Here is a 20,333-nt window from a genome sequence, read left to right as displayed (position 1 = left end):
TGCTTCTGGATGTGTGGACTAATATCTTTCCCACAGGGATGGTATATATTCTATAACTTTCCATTCAGTGGTGTTAGTATAGCTCAGCTACTCCATATTTGATTTTGTAACTAAGCATTGCTTGTTACCCTATGGGTCAACTAGCAGGGGGCAACATTTAACATTTTGTTAATCATAAGATCTGTACCATTAACTACTGTTTTGCCATTTTAGCTCTCCTGTACAACACAAATCCAACCATGTCAGGGAGCCTATCTGTAACATGGCTGTCCCTCACGCAGTGTAACCCTGCAATGTTGGCAGGACCTAACTCTGTCTGTAAAATCATATGAAAAAGCTCAGGATATATCCTTTATAAATGATTTGAAGTCACAGTTAGGCTGTCAAGTTTGCAAAAACATCCTTGACAATATGAAGCAAGTGTACTCTCTCTATAAAGACTCTGCTTATCACAAGGCAGATAAAAATAACCCAAAATGTATTTTTTTTTAATCCACTGACTTTTAAAACCATCTTGTGATTTTTAAATACCAGAGTCTGGCAAAACTAGGAGGCAGAGTTTTAATTTATTCATTTCAATCGTGGTGGGGTTTTTTGAAAGACGCGAATAAAAAATGTGAGCTATCTGGGCTTCCGGTCTTTTATGAAACCAGAAACCTGTGTGATCTAGCGCTAGTTCAGACATTAGCAGGAGTGTCTAAGCAGCAACACAGGACTGCCTAATTATGATAAAAGCAAACCTAAGAATGATGCAAACATGAACTCATATGAAAATTACCTGGCGTCCCCAGCTGATCCTGGGTTCCAGGGAAAGGCGTGTGGAACCCAGGGTCATCTGGTTTGGCCCCCACTGACCTTGGGGCTTGGTGTGGAATTTCAAAGCAACAGCACTGCATGGAGCCCGGGTCAGCGGGGGACTCCCCAGATGACCCTGGATTTCACACACATTTCCCCGGAGGTTTGGGGAGAGAGGAGCTAGGGTACCAGAGGCAGGCTCTGGCTGGGAGACCTTACCTGGATGGCTCCCATCCAGCAGCCCAGCAAGTTCCTTAACCAGGATCCCTACCTTCCATGCCCCTGAACTGCCCGCAGCAGCTATGGGGGCCATGCGACCCTGGGGAATAAGAGGGGCAGGGGACTTCATATGATGGCTGTCCTGCAGATGGGCAGCTGCTATTGGCTGGAAACTGGCCAATAGGAGCTACTGGGGGCGGGAGCAGTGTGAGAAGCCTCTGCCCCCTGAGGGCTCTCAGCATTCACAGAAGCAAATGGCCCTGCAGCAGCTGCCTTCACTGAGCGCTGCACGGGGCGGGTCAAACAGGGAACCAGCTGAGGTTCTGGCAGGCTGGATCCGGCAGCCCAGTGAGCCGGATCCAGCCCACAGATCATATTTTGCCTAGCCCTGATCTAACACTTACTAGTGTAACTCTTCTATCATTTCCATAAGCCCCAACTTCACTCACAAACATAAACCTGGGATTTTATGCACTTTTTTTTTTTACAAGTATAACCATGTTACAAATAGATGTAAAGAGAAGCAAGTTCTTGGATGGCTCAGTGGGCTGGAAAGGAAATACATCTACAGTCACTGGTTTAAAACCAGTCCAGTGCAGTAGTGCTGAAAGTCATTACCATCTGATATCTGTTCAATGACATGTGTAATAAGGTTGTGGTTTCAATCAAGTCCCTAGGTGGGTATTCTGTCTTTATCACAAACATTATCATCATCAATGGTATTCCTGCTGCCAACCTGAGCTGAAAGACTAAGGTCAGTGGGCACAGGTACTGAGCTCTCCTTTCACCACTAGAGGAGCTCCAGAAGACAGACGATACACAGCAGGGTAACATGTGGGATCTTCGGTCTAAGAGTATGTCTAGATTGCATCCCTCTGTCACCAGACGGATTTAAATTAGACATACTAACATTGCTAATGAAGCAGAGATTTAAATATCCCGTGCTTCATTCGCATAAAAACGGCCGCCCCTTTTTGTCCCCACTTCATTAGCAATTTCGGTATGCCTAATTTACATCCCTCTGGCGACAGAGAGATGTGGTCTAGACATACCCTAAGTGTCAAACGCTTGGAATACAATTCTAGCCTCGATGAAGTCAGTGGCAATTTGGCCCTTCTCTTTGATTGACACTTTGATCCCATTGCCTTTGGTGCCTTTCCCCCATCCAGGTAGCAGAGACAAGCCTGGAAATGGAAAGGAACTGGATGAGTGAAAAATGTCATGCTTTTCAGAGTCACCCCCAGTAGCTGGTAAGCAGCTAAGGCTGCTGCCTCTGCTGTATCTTTTCTAAGGGTAAACAGGAAATGACACACCTTCCCTGGTCATCACCACACCTTCCGTAAGATGAAAATTTACTAAAAACTTGCAGTAGAAGCAGTGATCAGGGCTTTCATATTCTGACACCACTAGACACATACAGGGCATGAAAAAGCTGCAATATAAAACAGAAGAGTGCCTAAAAATATCTGTGCAGGGAAATTCTAAAATCATCATGCACTGATTTTTTTTCAGAGAATATTAAAATTGATGTGAGACATTTTTCACGCAGCTGCCTATAATCAGAACTTCATATTTTTTTTAGCCCTTACAAAGAGACCAGCACTAACAAAGAGAAAAAGGCTAGGACAAAGGGGCTTGAACTTACCGGCTGCAAAGTTTCTTCCTGCCTCCTGTTTTGGCTCTGTCGGTTAATGAAGGAGCGTGTTGAGAGTTTGTAATGGTTCAACAGGCAGATGATCACTATCACCATAACAGTTATCACAACGATTATAATGATTATTTGAACAAACTCCAGTTCAGCTGAAATAATAAAAGGGAGAAAACCATCAGACACACAACATTCATATTTGTTTTTTTCATGAACACTGCACTCCAACCACAATGCAGAAAGCACATTTAAGCACTTAACAGAGTTAAGGCCTTTGGGTAGCTGCAAATCAAAGCTTAAGAGATTTCATGATGCTCTCTCAGTGCAGCCTTTTAATGCAATAGGCTTAAATTGCAGGAAGAGAGTTTTAGGGTGGACATTAGGAAAAACTTCCTAACTGTCAGAGTGTTTAACACTGGAATAAATTGCCTAGGGAGGTGTGGAATATTTAAGATATCTGGAGATATTTAAGAGCAGGTTAGATAGGCATCTGTCAGGGATGATCTAGATCAGTGGTGCTCGACCTTTTTTAATTTGCGACCCCTGGAGCTGGGAACATTTTTGTTGAGCAAAAAACAAACCAACCAACCAACCAACCCACCCACCCACCCACAAGAAACATTTTGTTGTGGCCCCTTTAATTTAAAGCACTGGCCTGCTTCCCTGCCACTCCCCCCCATTCCCACCGCATGTACGTTGGGTGCCGAGCTGGGAAAAGAAAATACCAGCTAGCATGGATCAAAGCACAGCGACCTCCCAGGAAGACAGCCACCATGACCCACAGATTGTGCAGCGCTGATCTAGATAGTGCTTGGTCCTGCCGTGAGGACAGAGGACTGGACTTCATGACCTTTCGAGGTCCCTTCCAGTTCTAGCATTCTATGATTCTATATAATTCTTCTCGAGAAGTAGCAGACAAGCCTTTGGAAAATACAGTGATCCCAGTAGAAAATGCTATGTTATTTACACCCTACAATATGAGGACAATCCTAGGACCTCCAGCAGCATCCGAGTTGATACTACAGAGTGGAATCAAGATTTTGTTTCCAATATCTCAGCCGTGTTAACAATAACTGATGAAACATAACTGAAAAAATTAAAGTCTATGGCAAAAGCTCAGTCATCTGCTAAGTCATATGAAAACTACAAACTGCCTGGTCTTCAGGAGGCTTTTACTTTGCATTACTGAGTTCTGGAAGCCCCAAACTAATGCTAAGCCCAACATGGTCAAATATGAAAGCCAGCACACACACAATTGGGGAAATGATGCTATTTCCAATGGAAACTTTTAAAAGCCCACCATTTTAAAAAAAACTAGCTTGTTCAACCAAAAAAATTATTATTTAGAGCCATAAACTGCCCTCGTCCACATCCATGCAACCCACTGGCATTACTGGAGCAGCGCGGATGTGACTAAGAGAAGAATTTGCCCTTAGGAGTTACACATTTGCTGACATTTCTATGGAAACAGTGCATCACTCACAAGGGATGCTCTAGTCTTAAAAGAGAACATTTAGTCTATGGGAGCACATCTTTGGCACTTCTGAAAAATCGCACCATGTATTTAGATGCTTAGATATGGATTTAGAGCCTAAATTTAGGCGCTCAGTTTTAAAAAATCTTGCCCAGAAAAAAAAAAAGCTATCGAAGTTTAAAGCAGAAATTTAAATGCACTGTGAAAAAAGCACTTTTATCTTTTATACTTTTCAATGGTGATTTCTAAAGCTGAGTTAAAGGAGGACTGCTTCGTATTGGAAATTAAAAGAAACCAATCTTTTTAGGTTTCCTGAGTCTAAACTCTCTTTAAAACAAAACCATCCCAAACCTTGAACAAATTCAAACAGGCAAGCATACTACAAGATTGTCAGGTCTAGCATGTAGTAGTAATACCTTTTATATCTGCCTTTGCTACAAAGGCTTGTTACTTGTCAGACACTGTCAATGAACAAGGGCATACAAACAAATGTCTAGCAACTTAATTTCATTGCTAATCACAGTAGGTGTAACTGAAATTATTCCAAGATTAAAAGAACCTTCAATAATGTAATTACATTTTTAATTTATTTTTTTCTTTTCAGTTAAGTATAGACCATTCATTAATAACATAATCAACTCCTACACACACTTTCATTCTTCAATCTTTTCTACCCTCTCATTGCTCCAGCTAAAAACTCCACATACAACAATCGGTTTGTCAGTTTTTTCCTCAGGTTATTGTACTGATAGCTAAAATACCTAAATGCATGGAAGACAAAAAATTACTCAGGTGTTTTAGGATAAAGTCAATTTTCCCCAGGTCACAAATACAGGTTACGAACTTGATGGAGAAGACAGTTGGTGTACAACAGAACATATAAAGGCTAGTTATTTGAGCATCTCCATACACCCCCCCACCCGCTTTTGGCTATATAATACTTCATTTACTATGGAAACCGTGAGGGTGTTGCTAAAGGGCAATGTGCAAAATGAGTAATGTTGATTACTTTCCTAGAACGTAGAGATCACTGGAATGACATGTTAGTTCTATGTCTGCCAAGGATTGAGTCTTCCAATTTTATCGAGGGCCCAGTATTTCTATGAAGGGGCAGTATCTCTTTTCTCTGAATAAATGTTTCAGGATCTGAAGCATTTGAGACACTTACAAAATGAAAAAAAAAATACAATAAAAATATAGTCACATATAATAAAACCACAGTGTATTGTATTACAGCACGAACAAATAAACTCTTTCCAAATTTGGCTTGATGGTGCAAAACTGAAAAACAGAGCATAAGAAAACATCCCATTAAATTTTTCAAGGGTGGCATTGTCTTTTTAAAGGGTGAAAAAATATGTTGAATCTTTTCCTGTACCCTGTTTGTTCCCCTGCTTATTAGAACAGAAGAAAAAGGACAGTAGTGCAAATAGCTCACATTTATTTACACAATTCAAGGCAATTAGGGCAGTTTCTGATGTAACCCAACATATAATCACATGCTCCCCTGCCCCTTGCTCAACAGTTAACAACAAATGTGAGAGGCACCTATGCCCTAACCACCACCACCCACATCTCTTAGTAAGCTTTTCTCCAAAAACTGAGCTTGGAAAAAATTGTATCTACCCACTCACCCACCCAACAGGCATACAGGAGACAAGATCAGTAATACAGTTTTTTCAGGGGATATTTTTTTTTTTACTTCACAAATATTCAGCAAAAAAGGCAATTAAGTAATATTGAAAACACTTTCCTAGGAGAATAAAAATTAAGAACAGAAGTGATAAATTAGCTTATTTGTATTCATGTGGGTAGAAATGCCTGGATAATTTTCCTAAAGAGACAGTTGTACAAACAATTATGTACATATCCAACAGACTCCTTTCAATTTATACACCTCTGTTTATAAGAGTAGCTCTGATACAGCAATATTCTAACTTGGCAGATCAGACAGAAGTCAGAGATCAAATTTACAATAATCTGATTCATGCAAATATTTTAAATGAATATATAAGAAATACAACCAAAAACTGGAGTACCTCTTTCCAATAACAGGTCTTTTAATTGAGCATCCTTCAACGTTGTACTGTTACGCTGTTCACTGGACATAATCGTGTCCTCTGGAAAAGGGATTCAAGCCTCTCTGTGAACCCCCAAGCACACGGGGCATCACCAGTCAGCCTCAGGTAGATTCCATGCGTGAGGCAATATCCTCTTGAGGCCGCTCATTCAGAGTTGCACAGTTACAGCTAGCTTATTTTCTGTCTGTGTGTGTCTCTCTCACTCCAGTGTATATCAGCAGGGCCCAGCCCAGGTGCTAGACAAAATGCTGTGGCTCAGACCGCAGACTGTGGCTACCAATTATCAACTGCCATCAGCAGAGAGCAACATGTAATGTAACAGGAACTTGGTGCTGTTGTGGAAATTGATAGTCTCTCCAAGGCCTCGTATCTTCAGGCCAGATGAAACGGACTTTTACTCTTGTTTACTCAAAAATGTACATGCACAGACTGCGTGTGTATTCATCTCTCTCTCTCTATATATATATATATTTACACACACACAGATAGAGACAAGAAAAGAGTGAGCATTTCAACTCTGACTAGTACAATCTTTTTCTTTCAGACTAAAAGTAAAAAAAGGATTTTTAAAAAATAAAGAAAAAAATCAGTAAATCTCAACCCAATTGTTTCAAATTGTTTCCCCCTTGATCCCTATCAGAAGCCTTGTGCTGTATAGGCCTGGAGGGGAAGGAAATGGGGGGAGGGGAGGAGGGGAAGAAAGCGAGTGAGCGAGAGAGAGAAATCAAAGAACGATGTATATCTTACCAGCGCCACACACAGAACAGCTTCGTAGCTGTGCTGCTTTGCTCTTTAAACCAAGACCAGTTGACACTTAGAGGCTTCTAATTCTTCCGCATTTCTGATCCAGCACAATATGTACGTCATTCCATGCCCAGAACAGTGCACTCACTACTTTAGTCAAGACTGCTAATGCTCCCTCCCTCTGTCTCTCTCTGCCAGACGTCTCCAACCATTGGGAGTTGCTAACACATGCTCTTTTAACTAAGCTCTGCATTGGAAACCGAGGATGTCATAAGCACACTAGGAAACTTATCTCCCCCCCCCCACACACACACACTCTCTCTCTCTCTCTCTGTCTCTTACTGTAAGTTACTAACGTAAGTATAATCAAAGCTTGGATGGAGATAAAAGTACTGTACTGCTAATCTTCCCTCCCAATCATACTCTGTGAACAATAGTCATTTTCTCTGAGCCTTCTCAAGTAAAATAATGTTAAAACATTTTTAAAAATTGAAATTGGGTATGATAATTATTACATTCTATTACAACATTTTATTATTTCTGATTTATCAAACACTTTTCTCTTGTACATTCTGAGTGGTTCTAAATGTATGTATACATGCCAGCTGTTGAAAAAAGAACATATATGCTATTTTTCCTCTCTGTCCGTCCAGATTCTGCTCTGTGTCTAGGTCATTCCAATGGTCTTACAAGGTATCATTAAAAACATTTATTGCCAAACATTTTTATCCCATGTCCTTCCAGTAATGGCAGATACAGAACCATACAGAAGCCACCTTTAGTAGCTATAGTTGCAATTTTTTTTATGTTGTGGAGAAAGTCACAGTGTGATTATGGCTTACAAAAAAAAGGTAAATATCTTGGTGTAATACTGCCAAAGAAATATCACGAGCAATACTATATAGCAGTGTTTCGCAACCTTTTTTTATAAAGTACCCCTTTAAAAAAATTATAAATAACCCTAGTATCTATAGTTTTCAGACACACACAATTTTTTTTCTACCATTGCAACCCATTTGTTTAAACAACTTAATTGGAGCCAGGGAGGCAATGAAATTTTTGGGTGTAAAAAATACAAAAATAATAAAGCGCTGTAAAACTTAAAACAAAAATTCAGTTTTCTCCAAATTTCAGTTCTGTTGACATGTTCCCCGCCCCCCCAGACTTCTCTCGAATACCCCTAAGGGTACTTGTGCCAATGGCTGAGAAACACTGCTATATAGCTAAAAAAAAAGTTATTTTTTCATTTTCAGTTTTGAATACCAGAGTTACCATGCTGGATCTGGCCTTTGTAAAGTAAATCAACTAATCAGCTTTTCAAATTTAAAGGTGTGGGAGAGAAGGAAGAACAGCAGTTTCTAGCCACATTCCATTTTTAACAAGTTACTGGCATGCCTTGTTCTCAGTACTGTTTGTATGTGCACACAGATAGTTAATATTTACAAACAGTGTTTCATTTCTGCCAGATATATAGGCTGACATATGGTGGTCCTCCAATAGCTTTTCAGCTCAGTGTTTTTAAAAATCTTATAGAACCCCCAAATGGGCTGCCTAACTAGTTTGTTAGGAAGGGCAGTCCTCCTTCACATTAGTAATACTATTTATTTCTGTTACAGCAGTGACTAGATGCACCACCTGAGACTGCTTCTCGGTCATGCTAGAAGAACACTGTTCAAACACAAGTGTGAGATAGTCCCTGCCTGACCATTTCACCGTCCAAACAGACAAGGCAGACAAGAATGGGAAGGGAAACAGAGGCCTAGAGAAATGAAGTGATCTGCTCAAAGTCACAAAGCTGGTCAACGAGGCTATGTCTACACTGCACTCTAAACTCAAAATAAAATATGCAATTTGCGCTATGCAAATTGCGTACTTATTTTGAGTTTATTTTGAAATAAAGTGCTATTTTGAGACATCCCTTAACCCTCCTGGAATGAGGGTTACCAGGATGCCGAAACAGTGTGCCCGTTATTTCGAAAAATATTTTGAAATAACGGGTGGCTTGTGAAGATGCGGGGGAGCTATTTTGGGATACTAGAGGTAATAGCTTTGATGTGTAGACATACTTGAGACTGGAGATAGAACAGGTCTCCTATCCACTACGAACAGAACAGGTCTCCTGAGAATAATGCCTCCCTGATTGCCTGGATTTATAGTTATTAGTGCTAATTTTTGTATGTTAAGTCAGACATTCAATACTGCCAGTCCTATGGCCCTGATCCAGCAATGCACCTGTACACACACACAACTTAAGCACACTGATTAAAATAGCTGTGGGTTGGTAATGCATTCAAGAATGTGAATTTGTGATTTACTATTTTTAAAATGTCAAGTATTCATCTTGCTTAGAATAAATGTACACACACACCCTTATATATTTATAAAACATTGCATTTGGAGAGGGGAGACATGGTAATGGATCACATAAAATATTCTCCAGAGAGGTTAATGGAACATTAGAATAGAGTTTAAAAATATATACTCATGAACTGCTGTCCAACTTGAATATTACCAACTACAGCATTGCTAACAGCAGTGTGCTACAGTAGTAGTAATATACGGAAGTAGTAATAATACAGGCCAATTTAAAATTTGGAATCTAATCAGTGGCTTTAAAGAATTAATTCTGTAGATTGACCTTTACATTCTGTATACCATTAGTGTGTGCTTTTGTAATCTTTCCTTTTGTGGGTCAATCAGCATTTCCATTATAAAATTCCTTTTCACAGGGATTTATAATTCATCTTTAAAAATTTTCTCTGGGTTGAAACTTGCCACACAAAATATCATTAGTGAACTTAAATTTTAAAATAACAAAGTTGATTTCATACAAATCTGGTTTAAAAAATAAGTGGGAAATACATTTAAACCACTTCCCCCTTTTGCTCTCCAGCAACCGGAGAAACTGCTTTGAATGTTTAAGTGGCTCATGTCTGAAAGGGATTCTCTGTGTACAGAATAACTGCTTTTGCCGAAGTGGGAATTAGGAGTGCAGAAAGCATGATAAGTCAGTTTCATCTATGCATTAAATACTGTACTATCTCAAAGAAACCATTATTTTAATGAAATGGTATTGTGCGTGTGCACGCACTACCTACACAACAAACCAATACAGACTATTGTATCTATACGTGGTGTAACCAGAAAATCTTCAAGAAGGTCCTCAGAATAATATTGTGACAATGAACTATGTATTAAAGATCCCTGAAATTAGTGTTTTTGTGTGTTCTGAACCATTAGGGGTTACAAACAACTGATTAGCTAGCACAAGACATCTTGTAAGAGAGGCTTTTCCATTGAGACTGGGGCTGTGTCTATTCAGCAACGTTATTTTGGAAAAACTGGCATTATTCCAAAATAACAAAGAGCATGTCTACACTGAAAGACATTATTTCAAAATAATGGTGAGCTGGAGGACTTCTTACTCTGATTCCTGTAACTCTTATTTTATGAGTAGTAAGGGAAGTCAAGGGAAGAGTGTTCTTCCTTCGAGTTCCTCCTGTGTAGACAGCGCCAAAAGCCGAGTTAAGCTATTTCGACAAGCTACAATTGATGTAGCTCAAGTTGTGTAGCTTAATTCAACTCTTGCCCTGCTGTGTACACATACCCTGGTGGACCCACTATATCCTTCCAGTTTCTTTACATATGTTCTGTGCGGTCATCGCTTATTGTGGCTCAGTTCTTGACAACATTCTAACCAGTTTTTATTTTTATGCTTTCTAAAATTCAACAAAGCTGTTGAAAAGCAGAATTCACTACAGTGCAAAAAGCTGATATAAATGGTGTTATTCACCCCTATGTTGAGGGCTTAACTGGAAATGTACATAGTACATAAGACTCACACTCTGCACTAAGATGAATTTCACTTCATTTGTGCTGTGAAATATCTAGCACATGCTAGGACACCTTGATCACAGAACTTAGACTGGTACAATGACTGTATTATTATTTACATGGCACTCTGCTTTACAGTCAACTAAAAAGACAAGTGGACAAATTTGCTCCATGGCTTATGCCATTTTCCTGTGATGTACAGTTTAATGGAAGACCTATTTTGGAATATAGGACCTCCATCCAATGGAGCTGAGCTTGTGAGACAGAGACCTGGTGCAACAACCATATTCCTTCAAGATGAGCTGTAGGAGATCAGTGCTTCTCAAAAGGCTGGCTGATTTGACTGACAAGGGTAGCCTCTGGTTTTGACTTATCTAAGCTGTGTCTACACTACAAAGAAAAACGTTGAAAAAAAAGATACGCAAGTTGCGAATTGCAATTGGCTTATCTTTTTTTGCTTTTCTTCCGAAAGAGGCTTTTCTGACATTTGGCCCGTCTACGTGAGGCCAAATGTCGGGGGAAAAAACCCTCTTTCGGATCATCCCTTCTTCCTCGTAAAATGAGGTTTACAGGGATGCTGAAAAAAAACATCCGCTTTTCCAATTTTTTTCCCAAAAAAGCTCTGTAGTCTAGATGTACCCCTAGACTCCTGGCAATCACCTTAACTGCCCTTTCTATCCACCCTTCTCATAGATTCATAGACTTTAAGGTCAGAAGGGACCATTATGATCATCTAGTCTGACCCCCTGCACAATGTAGGCCACAGAATCTCACCCATCCACTCCTGGAATAATCCTCTCACCTATACCTCAGATATTGAAGTCCTCAAATGATGGTTTAAAGACCCCAAGATGCAGAAAATCCATAGAGAGAATTCTCTATGGTGCAGTCCCTGCACCAACTCTGGTAAAACTGGCCTGAAGTTCACACACTAAATACAACACAATATCCAGAGTAATCTCCATATCACAGGGAAAGGAAAAACTGCTCTTCTCATTCACAAGGTATTCAGACCAGTTATTCTGTGTCTGCTGCATGTTTTGCTTTTTCATATTTATTTTATTCTGGTTTCCATGTGATTAGGAGGAAAGTGAATGGATAGCACAAGTGTGATATTAGTGACACAAGCCTAAAGAAGTGACTTTGGAGGGGGAATTTAGAGCAGGAGAGTGCACAGACCTCTAAATTCATGTGCCAACAAAGCAGTTCTTTATTCTACATTATTAGGAAAAACTGTGAAAATTGATTTTAGTTTAAAAAACATCACTCATTTCAAGCCTCAGTTAAACAGCTGACACCAGACCATGTTTCAAAGACAAAACAACCATGCTTGATCCACAGTTCCAATGCCCACATGGTCTATATGCAGGCCATGCAGGTGGTGTTTTGTTTTCCGGTAGGTGACTAAGTAATCAAACTAGGTCCTGGAACTAGAGCCGGACACTGTGAAACAACGTACATATCACATCGTCCTGTCTCAAGAGTGTCCTCAGTATCCAAAGTGCTCTGTATTCACTGGCAATTTTGGGAATACCTATTATTGACCTAGCACTAGGGATGGTAACTAATGATTAATTTACTAGTCGAGTAGTCGATGGAATTTCCATCAACTACTCGACTAGTCGACAGGCACGTCTGCATTCCTTCATTTCAAAGGAGGAATGCAGAACTGTGTGTGCAGCCCGGGGCCAGAGGGAAGTGCCAACTTTGCATGTGGGTGTGCCAGCTTTGAAATGCACAAGAGTCCCCAGGCTCCATGTTGTGCTGCCACTTTGAAATGCCACGTGGAGCCCCGGGTCAGCTGGGTATTTCCCAGTTGACCCTGGGCTCCACATGCCCCTACCCCTTTGAAATGTCGCCTCAGTGTTTCAAAGCAGCGCCGCATGGAGCTGATCGCGGGCTCCATGCGGTGCTGCCTCTTAGAAATGTACTCTCAGCATTTCAAAGTGGCAGCGTCACACATACCTGGCCCCTAGCTCCATGTGGCTCCCTTAAAGAGGCAGCACCACATGGAGCCCAGGGTCAGTTCCTTGAGGTGCTGCTTTGAAACGCTGAGGCAGTGTTTCAAAGGGGCAGTACTGCCTGGAGCCTGGCTGTGGGCTCCGGGCGGCGCTGCCGCTTTGAAGTATCACCTCTTACTCCCCCCCCCCCCGCTTTGCTGTCTCTATCTGATAGAGGCAGCAAGGGGGGAGTCAACTAGTCCTTAACATCCTTACCTAGCACCACTCTATGTCTCAGGCCCACCAACAGCAATTCTGTGCCACAGAGCAGAAATCAATGCTCGTCCTGCCCAGAGAAACACGAAGTGCCCTCCCCCCACCCATCCCTCTTCACCAGAGGAGCCCTGGGCTGGCCTAGCTCAGTCCACCACTCCTGGGCAGCCGAACAGTGCCTCCCCTTCCCTTCCTCGAACCAATCAGTCTACCCTGAGGAAAGCCACAGCAGCATCTCTTGATTAAAAGATGCTTTTGACATGCCACATACAGGTTCTGAGGCCCAGTAATCCCACCCTGGAATGTGCATGGGGCATATCAAAAGCATCTTTCAATCAAGAGATGCTCTCCTCAGAGCAGATAGAGCTATTACAGCAGCAGCATGAGAGCCTGAGCCCTTTTAAATTGCCCATCCAAACTGCTCTGTCCTGTTGGCATGCCTAGTGGGTCTATTAATACTAGCTAAGGCTGGGCACAAGCATTTTACCACTGTCATGTAAGCAGGGTTAGATGGTATAATGGTAAAAATATCTGCACTCCATCTACTCCTGTGGAGTCCAACCAGTACGGAAGTAGTTCTATAGTGGCTACTGCTATCGCAAACCAACCACGCTCAACTGGCCAAATAGCCACACTGTTCAAGCCAACTAGCCACACTCAACCAGCCAAATAGCCACATGTGGCTAGTGTGTTGGACATCCTGGGTCTACTCTATAGCTTTCACAAGTGTTCCCTCTAAGCCAGAGGTGGGCAAAGGGCCCTCCGTGGGCCGGATCCGGCCCACCAAGCTGGTGAATCTGGCCCATGGCCGCCCTGCAGCTCCCCAACCTCAGGCCAATCTTTAGTTGCTGTGCGCCTTTGGTGGGGAAGGGGGAGAGCGTGTGAAGACTCTCACATCCTGTCCCTGCCCTGCTAGGGGTGTGCAGCGGCTAGAGACACACACAGCTGGTGTGTCTCTCTAGCCACCACATGCTCCCCTACCCCCAGGCTCTGATTGGGTAGGGGGTGGGAGAGTGGCAGGGCAGCCGTGGGTCACATCTAGTGGCTTGGCAGGCCGAATCCAGCCTGCAGAGGGCCCTTTGCCCACCCCTGGGTTAGAGAGACATCCTGGCTGTTTTAAAACAGCCAGCATGCCTCTAGCTGCTGCACAAGGAGATGTTGTGCGCTCCTCTGCCCCAAGGCCCTGATTGGCCTGAAGGCAGGGAGAGTGCAAGAGATCTCCTCCCACTAGGCACCTAAAGGGAACCGCCAGCTGCTTTAAAACAGTTAGCGTTTCTCCCTAGGGGGCAGGGTGGGTGAAGAAGGGGGAAAGACTTCTCGTGCCATCCTACCCCAAGCAAATTGGGGGATTGAGGGGGTAGCACAAGAAGTCTCCTGGCCCCATCCCTTCCCAAGGCCCTGCCCCTTCTGGGGTGGCCCAGGACCACTTCAGAAATTTCTGAAGTGGCCCCCTTTTAAAAATTATTGCCCACCCCTGCTCTAAGATGTGCAGCAGCACAGCTTCACAGGTGATTAATCAGTCGCGCCCAGTCAGAGGCTCAGGGACAGGTGCGTGGAGCTGACTGACTGGGCGGGGCTGATTAATCACCTGTGAGTTTGTGCTGCCCAGCAGCTTAGAGGGAACATCGGCTTACACTGCTTGGTAATATTGGTGCAGCTGTGCCATTGCTGAAAAATAGGTAAGGAATTTCCTAGTGTTGATGCACACAGAATCAGAAACTGTGCACATGGAAAGGCCTGCTGAACTATGCAAGTGATAATTTGTTCAGGACTATTCAGACTGTGAAAATATCCATAAGGGAGTGGTTGGGAATCAAAATTCTGTGCAGAGATCTGTTATGTTAAATACCGGTATTCAGTGACTTTCACTTAATTCAATCATTGACTAATTCAATCCTCCATTTAATTCCATTAAAACCTCAAGAATCAAATCATCTGTACTGAAAATAGCAGAACTCTTTCTGTCCTTTATTTTGCTCATATTTCACTGCTTTTTGCCTGTTTGATTAGCTAATCTAATCATCAGCTGTAGAAGCAGGCTATATAATTATCAGGAAAGGTCAGATTGAACTAGAGAAAGATCAATAATAATAAAGAATGGAAAGGAAAAATATTGCGTTCTTCAGACATTTTCCCTGACAATGAACGCAATGCTGTGCTATGTAAGTTGTGCACAGAGTTACACTTACTTTCTATGATTTGGTTTGTGAACTTAACAGTTTAGTTCTCAGGAATATAATGGTAGTGCTCAACCTTACCCCAAACTCTCACCGTTCCCAGAGTGGCTCCAGCCAGAAAGCAAAGGATTCAGCCCTACTTTTTTTTTTTTAACAGCTCATTCAAGAAACAGTTATAAGAGGTGATTCAAAGGATACATTAAAAACCTGAGAGATCACATAATACATTATCCTTACATGGAAATAACGTAGATGAGAGTGACAAGAGATAGACAGAAATAACAGTGGGTGCTAGAATGTCTGCATATGCAAGAATCATCCCCCAACATACAAACTAAAACCTATGCTGTTGAAATATATGTTGCTAAATAAGGCATTAACTGTATTTTGAACACAAAAAAGAATATTCACCGTATCACCAAAAGGAGACCCTTTGGGACTTTAATGAGTCTCATGCCAGGTACATTATTCATTTGCATCATCCTGAATTGCGAGCAAACTATCCGACCGCCAGAGAGAAAGAATGGTAAGAAACTGATTGCAAATTAACATGCTATCCAAATATTTTAGGGCTTCCTTCCCACCAAACAACATTAATTGCAAGGTTTTGTGGACCTGAACAGTGCACGGACCTTTCTGAGAATCTTTAGGCATGCTAAACTAGGCTCTAAAAAAAAAAAAAAAGTAACACACATGAAGGTGTGAAACAACTAGGATTAAAATCAGAGATTGAAAATAGTAGGAGGAGGAGAGGAGATTTTTTTAGTACTATTATATGGTATAACAATAATACAGGTTTGGAGGATTGTGACTTGGGGATATGGCTAGATTCCATAGCTCTGCCTAGCCACTGGTGCTGGCTGGTAACTGGAAGCAGAGGCTTTCATCATTCACACCACCCCCTTGTACAGTAGCAACAAGGACCACAAGATCTCAGCTTTATTAGTGTTCCTTGTAAATCTCCCACTGCTGCTCTGCTGCCAGTGGGTATGACAGCAAAAGGGCTAAGTACAAACAGGCTGCCAATGTTTTAATCATCTAGATCTGCTCTAACAGCATTCATTGATTATAAGAATTCCTTTGACCAGTCTGCAGTAGTGCTTGCATTACTCTTAGCCCCAGTGAAACAGTGAAGGTGGTACCTAGTCATTGGAGATTATAAGAAAATAATAATGTAGAGACAAGCCCTACTGAACACACTGCCCTCAGAGATCCTCCTGAACCATCCTGTTCAGGGGAGGCAAAATTGCTCAGAGAACTTCCCCATGTCTGTTTCAAGTCTGTTGTCTTCCAGAATAGCTCAGAGAGAGAAAAGCCAAACTTTGGCCATGTCTTCACTGCTAAAAGAGGAGTGTTGAACTGAGATATAAACTCAATGTAAATTCCTAGTGGAGTCAAGGCACACAGGTGGTTTATACTTCAGCTAGTCAAGGTAAACCCTAGGTGGCAGATGCAGTGTTGACCTCAGTTAGTTACACTGAGGTTAAATACTAACTGCATCTTGTTTCAACTAGGATTTTACATCAAGACAAAATAAGTAACTTGCTAAAAGTCACACAGCAAGTCACACAGTAGCAGAGCTGGACCACAGGACTGCATATGATTGACCACTGTATGATTACACATAGAGTGATTATACATAAAGAACAAAAGATTCCTGCACCCTTTTCTAAATCCATAAAGGAGAAATCAGTATTCCTAACTTCAAAGCAAATTTGACTAATTCACAGCAAACCTAAGCCTAAAATCTGCAAAAATCCCTACTCTCTCCTACACAGAATAACCATGCTTTCAGACTGCTGACAATTAGCATGCACTAAAGCTTTAGAAGCAGGTGATGTGGTCAACCTGGAGTTCAGAGAATTATTTTAATCTCAGTGATTGTGCTCATTACTCCCAGGTTGTGTCTAGACTGGCAAGTTTTTCCGCAAAATCATCTGCTTTTGTGGAAAAACTTGCCAGCTGTCGCTTGAATTTCCGCAAGAACACGGATGATCTCATGTAAGATCGTCAGTGTTCTTGCGGAAATACTGTGCTGCTCCCGTTCGGGCAATAGCCCTCTTGCGCAAATCATTTGTGCAAGAGGGTCAGTGTAGACAGCACAGTACTGTTTTGCGCAAAAAAGCCCCGATCGCGAAAATCGGGGCTTTTTTGCGCAAAAGCGTGTCTAGATTGGCACGGACGCTTTTCCGCAAAAGCACTTTTTGCGGAAAAGCGTCCGTGCCAATCTAGATGCTCTTTTCCGAAAATGCTTTTAACGTAAAACTTTTCCATTAAAAGCATTTCTGGAAAATCATGCCACTGTAGACGTAGCCCCAGAGTTTCAGGCTTGAAGTCTTAGTTGGAGCCCAGATCAGTACGTGCAATATAGGCAAGTGATCTTGGAATGGAGAGTGAAAGGAGTAAGGAAGGAGTAAGGGAAAGCTGCAGTGAAATACCATTTTTTAAATTTCGTCTTCTAGGTCATTTTAGACTCATTAAGAAATCCTGAGAGGAAAGTACATAAATTAGCTAAATGAGAAAAGAGGAGTGGACTGATCAATCTAAGCTCCTGAAAATAAAGTGTATATAGATTTAGAAAGTGGCAGTAGATTTCAAACAGCAAAAAATTACGGGAGAAGCCATTTGCTTCAGAAACACAATGAAGGTTCCTGCAAGACAAATATAGCACGTGTTTGTGACTACACTTAAGGATCAGTCATAGTAGACCAAGTCTGGCTGACGCACTAAAAGAGCTCACTCAATCTGTTTCTCAGTGACAGGTGAACATATCGCAATCCAAAGGACGGGGTCAGCATCAGTTCCTTCTAAGGTGTGCACCTACGTGGGCACGCATCAAGAATTTCAGGTCCGCCCACACCTCCACAGCAGAGCTGCACAATGGCTGCTCAGCTTTTCCAGGGTGAAGCCACGTGGGGGCTGACCTGTCCCAGGAGCAGCAGGGCAGCCCCCACGTGGCGCTGGTCCTAGCTTCAGCCCTTCCCCAAGCCTGGAGACGCTGGCCGTCCGGCAGGTGACTTTGGCAGCCCTGGCTGTGCCGCAGCCTCGCCTCGTGTAATGGTGGCGCCTGCTCCGGCATTCCCATCCAGGGCCAGAGCTCGTTGTGGGTAGCATCTGCTCCAAGGGCCCCGTCTGGGGACAGAGCTGGAGCCACATCGTGGGTAGCGCCTGCTCTAGTGGCCACGGCTAGGGCCAAAGGGACGGAGCCATGTTGTGGGCAGTACCTGCTCCGGTGGCCCCTTCCAGGGCCAGAGACATGGGGAGGGAAGGGGGGCGCCACTCCGGTGGCTGCTCCAGCAGCAAGGGCTGGAGCCGGGGCTTCGCGGTGTAGGGTGCCCTAGTTTCAGTTCCACTAAAGGGCTTGGTCTCAGGATCTCAAAAGGTAAGTCTGCAGTTATCTGAGGGTTAAAATAGATGGCAGATGACTAGAGAAGTGTTCTGCTCCCTGTTCATATTTATTGAGGAGCCTAAACGACATAAAGAAGAACAGTTCTCTCTGACCCTCTATACAGTATTCTCATCACTTCTGAAGGCATCAATCATGTCACAAGTGTTGATTGTGCCAATGACTATTTTTCTCCCCATGGAAGTTTTCTCTCTCTCTCTCTCTCTCTCTCTCTCTCTCTCTCTCTCTCTCTCTCTCTCACACACACACACACACACACATACACACACACTGTGTGTAGAGGCAACTAAACATTTCTTAATGAATATTGATTATTTTGATGCTAAATCAATAGCAATTGATGATGACATAGTAAAGGGATTTTTCTATGATTCACAGGGGTCTAAAACATGCAGAAACTGTTAGAAATATAATCAATAATTAGATTATATCCTATATACTGTGTAGTAATGTGAACTGAAGAAAAAGAGCTGGATGAAACTTTCTGGTGATATCCCTAAATTCATCTTCCGAATGTCATTCACTTGCAACTGCAGAATGAGCTTTAGAGTCAATGGAGAGGGACGATGCTTTCATTTACAAATGACAACACTTTTTTGACTGGATTGGGCTGGAAAGAAAGTGCAGGGGTTGGAATGAAAGGGGCACTGTGCTGAAGTTGGGGCAGAGGGGGCACAATGCAGGGTTAGAGGTGAAGGGTGCACAGGATGGGAGTGCAAGAGTTGGGGAGCCCATGGATTCAGGGATGGTGGGAGCAAGGCTGGATGGGAGACTGGGTGCCAAGCTGGGTGGTTTTCAGTGTGTGTGTGTGTGTATTTTCTGTGTGGGGGGTGGGGGTGGGAGGAGGGTCACGCACCTTGTTAATTATCCCTTGTTTTAATATTTTTTTCTTCTATAACAATTTAAATTGTGTGTGTATACATATATTAAAAATAACTGGTGGGTGCCACAGTGGCACACATCCGAACGAGCACGCATGACGTCAATATTGGTGCACAAGAAAAAACTCTCTCTGCTCGTGGATGGAAAATCTTACAGGGAACACTGGTCAGCATCTTCCTCAGATTTGCACAGCAACACTCCGACCTCTCTGCATGCTTGGAGGTTCACAAAGGAGAGCCATACACATAAGGAGACAAGAACAGCAAAGCTGAGTGCTGCTTGCATCTAGTTAAGTTTTTAAGTGTATTTTCTCCACTAAAAGCAGGAGCAGGGGGGAAATGCTGTCTAAACGGGAGAAAGGGGGAAATCAATATGCCTACTCTGATGAATGGTGGTAGAATCCGATTTTTTTTCAAAATCCACGAATCGCATCATCAGTTGTTTTTAATACAGAGGTAAACAAGGAAGTGCATTCATACTGATGACTGGATCCATAAGTGGTATGACAGACTGGATCAATGATGGATATTCAATGCCCTTTGCGATTCTGTTATTGTTTCTCTAACAGTGCTTGCATGCAAGCTGTCTGGATACATACACAAAAAGTGGACTAACCCTAAATAAACTCATAATGCAGCAGGACTGCATTGCACTGCTGGGGAGGAAACAGGTCTAGGAATAACTGGTGTGAGGAGGTTGATGGAGATCAAGTGTATCATAGATGTGATAGGTCTGCTGGGGAAAATCTTTATGAGAACATGCCATTAGACCAGTGCTGGGCAGCATGTGCTCCATTGGGGTTCTAAGTGTGGCCTGTGAAACATTTTGTTTACCATTGCCCATGCACAGGGTTGCCAAAT

At 42.5% G+C, this 20,333-nt stretch overlaps 1 protein-coding gene and 1 long non-coding RNA gene across 5 annotated transcripts in view; both read right to left on the bottom strand.

Annotated features, from left to right (window-relative positions):
* The window catches only part of LDLRAD4 (low density lipoprotein receptor class A domain containing 4), a 445,713-nt gene that overhangs the window by 26,862 nt on the left and 398,518 nt on the right, over nt 1-20,333 (bottom strand). For 2 of the 4 annotated variants that reach the window (XM_075921018.2, XM_075921020.2), the window contains one exon: nt 2,660-2,814. In XM_075921018.2, the coding sequence (XP_075777133.1) occupies nt 2,660-2,814 (155 nt within the window). The other 2 variants (XM_075921021.2, XM_075921019.2) reach the window with 2 other exon arrangements.
* LOC142827126 (uncharacterized) lies at nt 3,594-5,138 on the bottom strand. The gene is made up of 2 exons (XR_012901560.2): nt 3,886-5,138; nt 3,594-3,854 (listed from the first exon to the last, which is right to left on the bottom strand). It is a non-coding gene; the product is annotated as an uncharacterized LOC142827126 (long non-coding RNA).

The sequence above is a fragment of the Pelodiscus sinensis genome, chromosome 2 (genome assembly GCF_052426305.1).
Source record: "Pelodiscus sinensis isolate ZL-2025 chromosome 2, ASM5242630v1, whole genome shotgun sequence".
Taxonomy (NCBI): domain Eukaryota; kingdom Metazoa; phylum Chordata; order Testudines; family Trionychidae; genus Pelodiscus; species Pelodiscus sinensis.
This window is presented reverse-complemented; position numbering and strand designations above follow the sequence as displayed.